Below are 12976 nucleotides of genomic sequence, written 5' to 3' on the forward strand. Positions count from 1 at the left end.
GGTTCTTGGTCTCACTGACTTCGAGAATTAAGTCACAAACCCTTGTGGTGAGTGTTACACTTCTTACAAACGGTGTGTACAGAGTTTGTTCCTTCACATGTTCAGATGTGTCCAGAGTTTCTTTCTTCTGCTGGGTACCTGGTCTTACTGACTTCATGAGTGAAGCCTCACACCTTCGTGGTGAGTGTTACAGCTCATAAAGACACTAGAAAACTATACAACAGCAGGAAACTTCATTGTAAAGAGTAAAACATCAAACCTTCCAAATCCTGAAAATGGACCAGAGCCTGTTGCTCTGTTGGCAGAGGTTGCCTGCTTTTATTCCCTTTTCTGGCCCCACCCACATCCTGCTGATTGGTCCATTTTACAAAGCGCTGATTGGTCTGTTTCACAGAGAGCTGATTGGTCCGTTTTGACAGAGTGCTGATTGGTGCATTTGCAAACCTTGAGCTAGACACAGAGTGCTGATTGGTTCATTTACAATCCTTCAGCTAGACACAAAAGTTCTCCAAGTCCCCGCTAGATTAGCTAGACACAGAGCACTGATTGGTGCATTTACAATCCTTGAGCTAGACACAAAGTGCTGATTGGTGCATTTACAATACTCCAGGTACATATAAAAGTTCTCCCAGTCCCCAACTGACTCAGTGGCCCGGCTGGCTTCACCTAGTGGGTCCCGTGCTGTGCCCAGGGGCGGAGTTGTCCACTAGTCCTGCTCTGCGCTCCTGCACTCCTCAGTTCTTGGGCTGTCAATGGGACCTGACCTCGGAGCCAGGGGCGGCCCCCGTCAGGGAGGCTGGGCTGCGCGGGAGCCCCCGGTGGGGGTGCGGGTTCCGGCATGGCAGGCTGCAGGTCCCAAACCCTGCCCCATGGGGAGGCGGCCGAGGCCCAGTGAGTATTCCAACGTGGTGCGGGCGGCCGGCCAGCAGTGCTGGGGGACCCAGCGCACCCTTTGCAGCTGCTGGACCGGGTGCTAAGCCCGTCACTGCCTGGGGCGGGCGGCGCCATCCGGCCGCTGCGGAGTGCGGGGCCTGCCGGGTCCGCGAGCACCGTGCGCAGCCGGGGTTCCCGTGCGCGTCTCTCCCTCCACACCTCCCCACAAGTAGAGGGAGCCGGCCCAGCCTGGGCCAGCCCAGAGGGGCTCCCACAGTGCAGTGGCAGGCTGAAAGGCTGGCTGCTCAAGAGCGGCCGGAGTCGGCGCCGAGAGCGAGCCAGGGCTGCTAGCCCGTTGTCACTTCTTACTGTGTTTATCAAATAGATTTTCATGCTTGTGCCCTAGCTGTTTAGACAGTTTGTTTAAAACTCTTGAGCTCAGACTCACCTACCTGCCTTCACATACTGAATATTTAAACATCTACCTCAGCCAACTTACCAATGATGGGTTTCAACAACTTGGTTCAACTTAGGGCTAGTCCCCTTCTCTCTACTCTGTGTTAAGCAATAAAATTTCACTATTTTTCCTCTTTTTCGATACCATACTGATTTAAGTTTTTAGAATAGCTACACAGTTATACATTTATATTGGTTTTATGCCCCAGTGCTGATAGCTCCACTTTTAGATCATCTCCATGGATTATGGAAAAAGAAGTGCTACATATTCTCCTTAAGCTAAAAAACTAATTTTAGGACATCAGTTACAACCAAAAGTGTTTTATTTAAAATTTGTTATGAATTAACTACCTTCTAGAGGCTGATGGTTATGTACGTAACATTTAAATAAAGAATTTACTACTTTGAGGACTATTATTTTTTGTAGTAGGTCAAACAATATCACAACGAATGTTAAAAATATTTTCTTTATAGCCAAGCCAAAAAAACTTTTTTCACCTCTTAAAATGGCATGAAAATGCAATCATCAGCTTTCATGCAATTAACCATATACATATTTTCAAATATTTGCTTATGTTAGTACTTAGGATTTTCTTCTATAAATGAATAGGCTGCTTAAACATTTTAACTTGATATAATATTCCAGTAATTACTTATAAAATCAAACAGAACTCAGTACTGTTTTGCTTTTTACATAAAATATAGGATGTTTCTGTAAAATAAATTGTATAGAAATTTAAATATAAAAAATGCAGTAACTTCAATTTACCAAAATTGAAGACTCTTTATGAAAGCCTTTATAAGCCGGGCGTGGTGGCTCACGCCTGTAATCCCAGGACTTTGGGAGGCCTTGCTTACCTTACAAGATCAGGAGTCCACGACCAGCCTGGCAAAGATGGTGAAACCCCATCTCTACTAAAAATACAAAAAGTAGCCGGGCGCGGAGGCAGGTGCCTGCCTGTAATCCTGTAATCCCAACTACTCAGGAGGCTGAGGCAGGAGAATTGCTTGAACTCGGCGGGGCAGAGATTGCAGTGAGCTGAGATCACACCACTGCACTCCAGCCTAGGGGACAGAGCGAGACTCCATCTCAAAAAAAAAAAAAAGAGAAAGTCTTTATAAATTCCTTAAGTGAGTTTTAAAGGTCATCTAAAATATGCTATCAGGACATTTTGTATGATCTATCAATCCGAGTCTGTCAAAAAGTCATAACCTGCCATACAAAAAAAAAAAAAAGAAAAAGCATGCATACATGCTTTGCTATGGGACTGTACTGCTTGCATTTAGACAGAATCCTGAAAAAATTATTTAAGCATAGAATAAAAATATAGGTCTTCCTGGCCTTCCAAGTTAGCAAGAACTTTAGTGCCTTTTGATATTTTTTAAATGCATTTTAGATGATAGCTAAGAGACCTATATAAAAAGACTCAACACAGTTCTTCAAAGACACATCATGTCCAACAAAATAGAAAAAACAGAAAAAACTGTAAAATACAGCATTGTGTATTCATTATGCAATTCATAGTAAACTCTCTTAGTTTGGGGGTATAAGAGCTTGTCTCAACTGTGAATATGAGGTGTATAATTCACCAGGAATTATCCGATCTGTGGCATTTTAGCTAACAGGGTGGTATTTGCTTTGGTAATAACCACAGTCAAGGGTATTTAATCTGGTTTCTGCAGGCTTGTTAGGAAAGATATAAGAATACAGTAATAAATGTTTGATAAATTCATAGAACTTAAATTGTTAATAAATGGATGTCATATTAATAAGTTCATTTGTATTAAAACTATGTATGAAAAAGTTTCAGTGTTTGTGGCTTCTAGTAAAATTCTCTGGCTTTGTTACTGTAATAGTTAATTCAAATAAAACTTATGAATACTGATGCTTTCATGTTCAGAGATAAATGTGTATTTAAACAATTAGTAAAATATCATTAAAAATATTTAGATTCATGAATTTATGACTATATACTTTCACTTAGAGAACTGCTGGATTCTAGAAATTGGAACATCGTTCTAAAATTAAGAAACAAAATAAGAAAATAAGGACAAACAAAAATAGGAACTATACAGTTATTTAAAATTTTAACAATTTGCACCAGCACACATAAACAGGTTTAGGATATAAAAGAAAATACTAAAAGCAAAAGTGAAATATACCATATTTCATGATAAAGGTAAGTATATTTTTCTGAATTTCTATTTTGGCGTTCATCAGTTTCATAATCTGGCTATCAAGAAACAGATTCCTCATCTTGAAACACTAACTGATGTATTTCAGTTCAAGGTTCTTATTTGGACTTTTCATCTTCAGATCTTTAAATCTCATTATACTACTTCCTCTTCCCCACAATACTTAAAACAATGCCCTCAGTATATACACATTGACTGATTGTGGTGTTGGTACTAAAGGTGGTGCTAAGGCTTTGGCATTAACACAAGATTGAGCCCGGGGGTCTTCTCTTTTACAAGCTGTATAACCCTAGCCAAGTTGCTTAATCTCTGTACCTCAGTTTCTCACTAGTCTATTTATGCCTAGTGTTCCATTATTGGAACACCAAGCATGTGGGGATTATTTTATATCCTACTCAAGATCATCACCAAGGTCTGATTGCAAAAATTCAAAAAATTGCAACCTCAGGCATAAATGGGTTAAACATGGGAAGAGTACCTCAAGGCGCTGATGGGAAAAATAAATGAGAGAACACAAGTAAGGAATACAGAACTGTTGGTTCTGTCCCCTCAATTTATTACTGAACTAACAGAAAATTTGGCAAAATTATGGCCATGTGATTCCCCCCTTTTAATAACCCACTGAGAGGACCTACTGAATAGGTATATTTGGCTGAGTTATATTCAAAAAGCAAGCTGTTATTTTCACACAGATATAGATGGAAAAAGACAAAGTTTTAGAGTCACAAAACCTTGACTGCCTTAATTTTTTTTTCCTACATTTAGCAGTGATGATACACTTAGTAGTAAGCATTAAAGACTGAAATGCTAATGTCTAGCATGAGTTACACTTTTACCGTGTGGGCCTTTTTTTTTTTTATCTTTAACATTTCTTGTAATTTTCAGTCTTCGCTTTTTACATTTTGAGGCTATGTGGTTAGGTCATACAAGTTTATAATTGTAACTTGGTGCATTATTACTTTTATATTAAATTCTACTTTTTTAGTAATAGTTTCTCCCTCGTATAGATTGTGTAATATTAATATTGCTATACCAGCTTTCTTTTGGTTAATATATGCCTAGTGTTTCTTCATATGTCTTAGTTTCTTCTATGTTTAAGTATATCCCTTTTAACTACATATATTGCTTTTTAAATTTAATTTTGAATAGTTTTGTCTTTTGACAGAAGACTCATGAATTTTTATTTTATTACAATTACTGACATATTTGTATTTATTTCTGCCATTTTATTTTGGACTATTTACAATATTTTTCCTTTTTCTTTGCCTCCTTTTTCTTCTCCCTGCCTTCTATCGCATTGTTCTTTCCTGGCTTGTTGTTTTCTTTCACGTCTCTTTTCATCTGGCTTGAAAAAAAAACATTCTATTTGTATTATTTTGTGATTAACCTAAGATGTATACCATGTTTATTAACTTTATATTTTTAATGTCTATAGCTTTTTAACCAGTAGAAGCTTCTAGACTGATTTCAAAGGAAGCCAAACTACTGAAGTTGTTTTATTTAATGTGTTCCAAAAATATACAATCAGGAAAAAATGTGTAATTGGTCATATTTTTATGGAATGTATTAAGAGAATAGTACGATGATACCAAGCTATAACAATCATTATCTGGTTTTTGAAGCTTCAACATCATGTTAAATCCCATAAACAACTGATTCTCAACTAATGAGGAGTACATGTACAAGGCATGGCCTTAATAGCAGTAGCAGAGAGGTGTTAGTACCATTTCTCCCACATCATAATCTAAGAAAGGTGGCATCCTCCATTTCCAGTTACTCCTGGGTCTGTCCCTTCAGCTAACCCAGTGAGTCAGGCCCTCTGCAGATGTTTCATCCAGAAGTGACTCAACGGCAGGGCTCATCTCTCCTTGGAGCTATAATTTTCTTCTTGTAGATGGTACACTTGGTTTCCTAAAACATCTTGACACCTCACACCATCCTGTTCTTAAGTGAGGAGCAGTAGACTTTAAAATCCGTGGTGAGTATACTGTGCCATTAGCTAAGGGGGTGAAATTCGGCTCAAGGCCAAGGATGAAACGTATGTACTATGCTTTGCTTACCTTGGTGAACATCCAGGTATAGCTGAACCTCCCAAGTGGTACTCATCAGAAGAGGCATGGTAGAGGATATATTATTTCTAGTTGTCGGGGCCATAGGAAGATCCTCTTGGTGTGTAGTTCCTTCCAGTTCCCTTCCCTCATCGTGAAAAGTAAGTAGAAACTAATGTGATACAATCCTAAACAAAGTATTTAAATATGGACAACTGTTTCCTGCTAGGTAGTTCCTTTAATTCAGAGGATCTATTCTGGGTAACCCAAGACTATCTACTAAAGAGAAGAAGCTAATTTCACCTCTAAACTGGTTAGTCCCTTCCCCTCTGCTCAAAGTAGTTATTGGTGACATAGGAAGGAAGCTTAACCTGGGCTTCTCCTATCCTGTCTCCAGAAAGAATAAGATACTCTTCTTAAAAGGTTAAAATTCCCATTAACCTAGGTTATTGCTGTTATTAACCTCCAAATTTGGTGTGTTCCTCTTGATAAGTTAACCAATCCTCTCCAAAATTCCTGCAAGAGGAAGGGGCAGGGCGAGTTTTGTTGTGCTGAAATTACATATATTATACTATCTTAGTTATATAAGAGACTCAAGGACTTTCTTCTAGAACCTGTGCTCTTGGTTACCCCTGTGTCCTAGCTCCTCCCAAGCTCTCTGAACTAGTAAATCATTGCTGCAAAGATAGACAAATGGCTGTCAATATGTCCACACCCTTTTAGGTCCATTGATACTTTCTGACAAAAGACAAGGCAAGGACCCTTGATGTCATCCTCATTGAGGGCTCACAACCTGACCAACTACTGGTTTCACTTCAGTTTTGACATTTCCCGGAGCTAAAGAGCTAAGTCCCAATCCCAGGAACAACCACCTTGAGGGGTGGGGGGAAGGGGGAAGACCAGTGTCCCAGGGCCCATGTTCCAGCCTAGGCCCTTCTTAAGTTCTGACATCAACTTAATATTCAATTTATTGAGCTCTTCATAGCCCCTACAAGTCCACAGATTCTTAAGAGAAATAATGAGGTCTACATGCAGAATAAACTGAGGTTTCAATAAAATCAGAGATTATATATATTTCTTATGATCCTTCCTATAGCCACAGGTCTTCTGACTTCTGAGGTGTCTAATCTATGAGTTCACTTGTGAAACAGCCCTCCAATATATAATGGTGCCACTTTAAAATATGCATTGCCCACTTCTCACATGACTTCACAGAGAGGATTACAGTCTGCTGAGTTGAGGTCTTTTTATTACTCTCCTAATGTGACATCCATGAATACCTGATCTAGGCAGTGCTCTATCACCTCCTGCAATACTGCTTCCAGGAACATACCAAAATGAGTATCTGAGAACTTCAAGGGTAGTATTTGGAAGACATTTACTTTCTGGTGAAGGAATCCAGAAAATGCCAGATAAAGTATTAACAGTGCTGGAGTAGAGAATTCTACAAGTGTATCATCTTCTACCAAAAGTGGTTAGGATGCCCCCTCTTGGAAATACATCCCCTCCAGTTTTCACCTATTCTCCATTTGCTATTCTTAAACTGCTGGATCAACTCAAACACATCACTGAATACTCAAAGAATATTTGCTGTATCTATTGTGCCTCCTACAGAGAATCCAACTGGTTCATCTTCAGTATCACCACAGAAGTCAGATCCAATTTACCACACATTCCTCCATTTAAAATATCCTGCTTTGTAATAATTACACCGTGTCCTGTCTGGTTCCCCTATGTTCTTGTGTCCTCCAGTATCACAAATATCCAGGTAGCCAGCTAAGTGCCTGCACAAATGACAGACTGCACTAAAAGAACTCCATTGACACCCTCCAGCAAGCAAAGGTTCATTGTATTGACCAGCACTAGGCTATAGGAAAGATCATTCAAGTGGAAGACACTGTCTCCATCCATGGTAGGAACTGTAACACTGCTATAAGAGTACTTCAAAGGCAGAGGTTATCATCTCACTGGTTTTCAAATATGTTTTCCTTCATCCATGTAAATACATGTTATTTTTTTCCACTCTCTGCTCTATCCACCTATAGGAGATACTACACTCCTACATCCTATGTCCCAGTAGTCTGTGCTAATAACCCCAGCAGTTAACTTGAACATGTCATGTGGAAAGCCCAGACTTAATAATAGGAAGGGTCTCAAGGAACATTTGTGGAAACAGTCCTTCCACCTTTAGAAAGCCTTCAAGCATTCTCTTCTAAACAACATTCCACCAACAAAAAATTCCTCATTTTGCTGATTAATAAACGGATACTGGAACTGAATGGTGGCACCTAGAATAAATCCAGGGGAACTCCAGTACAATAGTTTACTTCACTGTGGGCCCTCTCTACTTGCTACCACACTTAGAATGTATATTCCAAGGCAAGTTCTCGTTTTGAACTTTGGCCCAGCTGTCTAGTCACCTATGAGACATAACTCTGGCTTACTATGTTGTAGTCACTGTATAAATTGCTAACATCTTCTCTGTGATGTTCTCTTATGGAGCCTTAGAGATTCCTAAATCCAGTTTGAGATTCCTGAAGCATTGGTCAGTTCCTCCTTTCACCATCACCTTCAACGAATGCAACAGAACAGATCTGAATAAGGTACTTACAAACTTTTAAACTTTAATAACTTAAGTTAAAAGAGCCAAAGAAATAATCAGTTAAAATTACTTGAAAGTTAAGTGTATTAACATTTATAATAATTATTACACAATTTCTATATTGTATTATAGATCCTGATTGGTCAAAAGAAATCATGAGGTAAATTATGTACATGGATAACAAAAGTAAGACTATAAGAAATTTAAAGAAAACATTGCCCTTTTGAACTATTTACAAATGTTTAAATCATATTAAAGCTTAAAATTTTTAACATACCAAATGCCTCGAGTTTTATAATTTATTATATAAACAACTTGATACATTTACTTATTCACTTATTAAACATTTAACAGAGTAAATGTCATTTTTCAGTAGTCTGAAAAAGAACGAGGATTCTGATAAGTTTGGGGGGGTTTCTGCTTTCCATTAAAACAATAGTGGTTGCAAAGCTATCCCTTATTTTAAGAAAAGCAATAAAAATGTAAAGATCTGCAAAATTAGAAAGCAGAAAACGAATTTATTCTAAATATTCTGAAACATCAATCTTTAGTAATTAAATGTGTGAAACTAGAGCCATCTACTGGTTGAAGTGTGATGTTACACAACCCAACTGTTGGACTATTAAAGCAAGGAGCCTTAGTTGTAGGGATTTAAATGGGGATGCACATGGGCAAAAATCATCTGGTCTAGGACACTGGTTCAAAGGTTTAATAAAATACTCTCTTTTTATCAGGAAACCCAACATGTGTAACAAGGTAGGATCCCCCTGTAAAAGCCCCGGTAAGGGGCCTCCAACCCTGACCCTCAATGAAAGGAGTGACTCCACTAATTAGCCTGAGAAGCAGAGGCCAGGCCAATGAAAAACAAGCCATGAGAGGTAGTTTGGACAAACAAGTGTGGTTTGGAAGGAGGCACAAAGAAGGAACAGCATTAGCAACACTGTCTCTTACCCATCTTTCCCCTGAAGACATCTTAGACACACAATGCACAAAGGACAGTGGCAACTGAAAGCCTACAAACCTCTTTTCACAGGGACAGAGCTTATGTGCTCATTTGATTCCAAATTTAAGAAAATACTAGTATAACTTTCCTGAAAACGAGAAATAAAAAAGTAACACATTTGCTTTTTTACCACAAGCCGGTAAGAACTGAGTTTCTAGGTCCGGTGGGCTTTCACCAGCCAAGTCCTGGACTGGTCTAGTCTTGGAAACAAAAGCCCAGTTTCAGGTCCCAGCCTCCTCCCTTCAAAAGGGCATGGATGTCCATAGAATCGAGGCAAGAAATAGAGCTCTCCAAGATTCCTCTCTGAGGCAGAAACCCCCAGCCTGGACAGCAGCTTGTCAGCTAGGCTTGGGGTGACAGGCTGCAGCAAAGTCCCAAAGACTCGCAAACATTCCAAGGCCACATGAAGCACAGTACCCAGCCAGGGAGCATCCACTGGGCTCTCCCAGTTCAGCTTCCATGGTGCATGCCTTTGGACAAAACCATTAGTTTGCCGGACACAGTTGGACACGGCCTCTAGAGCTTTATATATCTGAAAGTTATCATAGTGGTCTGCTACCTGCTTTGGCAAAGTGGCCACTGAGCTCACCAGAACATAATCCTCTGCCTGAGCACGAACTGATGGCCCCACCAACCCTGGCTCACTGGGGAAGCAGGTAGTGCAGAAGGCTGGGTAGGTCTCAGAAGGATTTATTCTTTTGGCAGTGCATCGGTTCAAGAGACCTCCCAAGGCATCTGCCAGCTCGGAGTTCAGCAGCTTAACCACCTTTTCATCATAGTAGTCACAGTCCCAGTTGGGGACGCCCTGCCGCAGGAGAAAGTAGCGGAAGCCATCCACAGTATAGCGGTTAAGGCAAGTCCTAGGATCCACCACGTTGCCCAAGCTCTTGGACATCTTTTGGCCACAGACTGTCCAGTGGGAATGGACATAGATGCGCTGCGGCGGGCTCATGCCGGCCCCTAAGAGGAAGGCAGGCCAATAGATGGCATGGAATTTGAGAATGTCCTTACCTATGATATGAGAGGTGGCCGGCCACCAAGATTTGAACTCAGCATTTGGGTAGCCAATTACAGTGAGGTAGTTGACCAGGGCATCCAGCCATACATAGATGGTCTGCGAATCATCCCCGGGCACCGGAATGCCCCAGTGCAAGTGGCTACTTCTGCGAGACACGGACAGGTCGGGCAGCTCCTCGTCCAGCCACTGAAGAACTACATGATGAAATGGTTCGGGGGTGATCGCCTGAGGGTTGCTCCGCAGCCACCGCTGGAGTGGCTCCCGGAACTGGGAAAGCCTGAAAATGTAGTTTTCTTCCTTGGTCCAGGAGACTGGATGCCCGCTCTCGAGAGATACAGGAAACGAATCCCCCAATGGGCCCGGCTGCCGGGTGACCTTGGCCTCAGGCAGGAAGCACTCGTCGGAGGCGCAATACCAACCTTCATAGACGCCCTTGTACAGCAGACCGCGGGACTTAAGCACCCCCCAGAAGTGCTGCACAGCCACCCGGTGCCGGGCCTCCGTGGTGCGGATGAAATCAGTGCAGGAGATACCGGCCTCCTGGAAAAGCTGCTGGAAATGCTCGGAGACTCGGTCGCACAGCTCGGTCGGGGTCAGGCCCGCAGTAGCTGCTGCCTGCTGAATCTTGAGCCCGTGCTCGTCGGTACCAGTAGAGAATCGCGTGGCGGCCGTGCTGGGACCTCGGAGGCGACGGTGGCGGCATAGGGCGTCCGCCAGTAGTGCCGAGTACAGGTGCCCGATGTGCGGCGCCGCGTTCACGTAGAAAATGGGTGTAGTGAAGTAGGCGCGCGCATCACGAGCATCATCGCGGGCACCGAGGGAGCCCGAACTGTAGTAGCGTGGGCCGAAGTCCTCCAGGACAGAGAGCCTACTAGCCCCCGTGCGTCCTACCAGCCGGAGGACAGACGTTCGCAGCATGGTGCAGACCGGCCGCAAGCGGAGGAGGCGGTGTTCTGACAGCACGTGTGAGACGCGCATGCGCAGCCGGGTCGCGCCGCAGCTTTCGACCGGAAAACCAGTGAAACTCGGCCCCGAACGCGGGCCTTCAACGCCTTCCCCGCCCCGCCCCGCCCGCGCCTGCGCCCTCCGCAGGCCGAAAGCCGCGGCGCCGAAGGGCCCCAACGGACCGCGGCTTGCCAGAAAAATAGCTCAGAGTCGCCAGGTTTAGGAGAGGCTGTGAAAGAAGACGAACCTCTTTGCCTTTGTATACTATACTGTGTTTCCTGTTTTGGATTGTAATTTTATATTTATGAATGTTTCCCCCTCTAGGCTGAGCTGCTTCAGGCAAACTCTTGTAGGCAAGAGTTTTATATTCAGCCGTTTGTCTAAACCGCGTCCGTGGATGGCATACTGCAAGACAGAGTATATGGCTCTGCACATGCCCAGTCAATATCGCAAACGTCATCCGAGTTTTATCTCAGAGCCTAAATCAATCCGGAAGGGAGGGAGAGAGAAAAAAGATGAAAAATCATTACCTACAGCACTTGAGAGAAGGATAAGAACTGAGAATGGAAGTCTTTAAACAGTTTTTGTTGAATCAAAAATAGATTTGTGATCTGCCAAGTTCTTGCCAAAGTTTATTGAGATCCAGGAAAGTGGAGTGCAATATGCTGTCACTGTTCACATAAAGAATAATTTTCAAATTTATTTCTCAAAAATAGTTAATTTTTTTAATGGTCTTTAAGTTCTTCTAAAATAGTGTTTCTCAAGTTTGCTTTTAGTAATGGAACCCTAGAATCTTTTTTAGGGAAGGAAACCTCAAGAGCCCAGAATTGAATTAATGTTAATCCCTGGTTCATAACACACTCTCATTTTTGATCTTTTTTTTTTTCATTTAAGTAGCATAAACATTTAATAATAAAATGGAGCAGCTGTGAACCTACAACCCACTCTAAGAACTACAAGTGGTTTCAGAGTGTGGTCCCCAGAGCAGCAGAACTAGCAGCACCTGGAACTTCGTTCGCTCTGTATATGCTTAGGCCCCATCCCGCACCTACTGAATCAGAAAACTCTGAGGGCACATTAAAGTTTGAGAAACACTGAACTAGAAAATTACCAGTGATTTAGATCTGTGTGCTCCCTTTCTTCTCGTACTGTCCTCCCCCCTGAGGTGGTCATTGTTCTGAATTTTGTTCCTGCACATTCGTGTTATCACATACATAGTATGTCTAAGTAACATTGTTTAATTTTGCTAATTTTTATTTAAATATTCTAAAAAGGATATAATACTACATGTAGTCTTCAACTTGCCTTTTTGTTCAACATTTTGTTGCTATATTAATCCATGTTGTTGCATGTAACTGCATTCATATGTTCTTAATACATGTAATTCATTCATTTTGCTGTATAATAACCTTTGAACACATATAGTAACTTGGATCTGATTTCTGTAGTGATATGATGAAACGTGGGCCAATCAAATTCTGTATAAGAGATACAAAAAGTAACTCTGGATACTCAGTTGATGTGCTTTTATTTAATCCAGCAGTTTAAGAATGACCTACAACCATCTGGTCTTCAACAAAGTTGATAAAAATAAGCAATGGGCAAAAGACTCCCTATTCAATAAATGGTGCTTGGATAACTAGCTAGCCATATACAGAAGATGAAACAGGACCCCTTTCCGATACCATATACAAAAATCAACTCAAAATGGATTAAAGACTTAAATGTAAAACCTAAAACTAAAAACCTTGGAAGGCAACCTAGGAAATACCATTCTGGACATAGGACCTGGCAGAAGGTCCTATGCAATTGCTTTTGAGGATGCCAAAAGCAAT

At 41.6% G+C, this 12976-nt stretch overlaps 1 protein-coding gene across 1 annotated transcript; it reads right to left on the reverse strand.

Annotated features, from left to right (window-relative positions):
* Positions 1-4279: 4279 nt before the first annotated feature.
* On the reverse strand, positions 4280-11209 carry MARS2 (methionyl-tRNA synthetase 2, mitochondrial). The gene has a single exon (XM_033230748.1). It carries the CDS (start codon positions 11172-11174, stop codon positions 9333-9335), a length of 1842 nt encoding a protein of 613 aa, XP_033086639.1. The 5' UTR covers positions 11175-11209; the 3' UTR covers positions 4280-9332.
* Positions 11210-12976: the final 1767 nt, after the last annotated feature.

Source organism: Trachypithecus francoisi, unplaced genomic scaffold (genome assembly GCF_009764315.1).
Source record: "Trachypithecus francoisi isolate TF-2019V2 unplaced genomic scaffold, Tfra_2.0 Lachesis_group13, whole genome shotgun sequence".
In the NCBI taxonomy this organism is placed as follows: Eukaryota; Metazoa; Chordata; class Mammalia; order Primates; family Cercopithecidae; genus Trachypithecus; species Trachypithecus francoisi.

Coding starts and splice junctions, on each gene's coding strand:
- MARS2 (XM_033230748.1), bottom strand. CDS start 11,174: ATGCGCGTCTCACACGTGCTGTCAGAACACCGCCTCCTCCGCTTGCGG.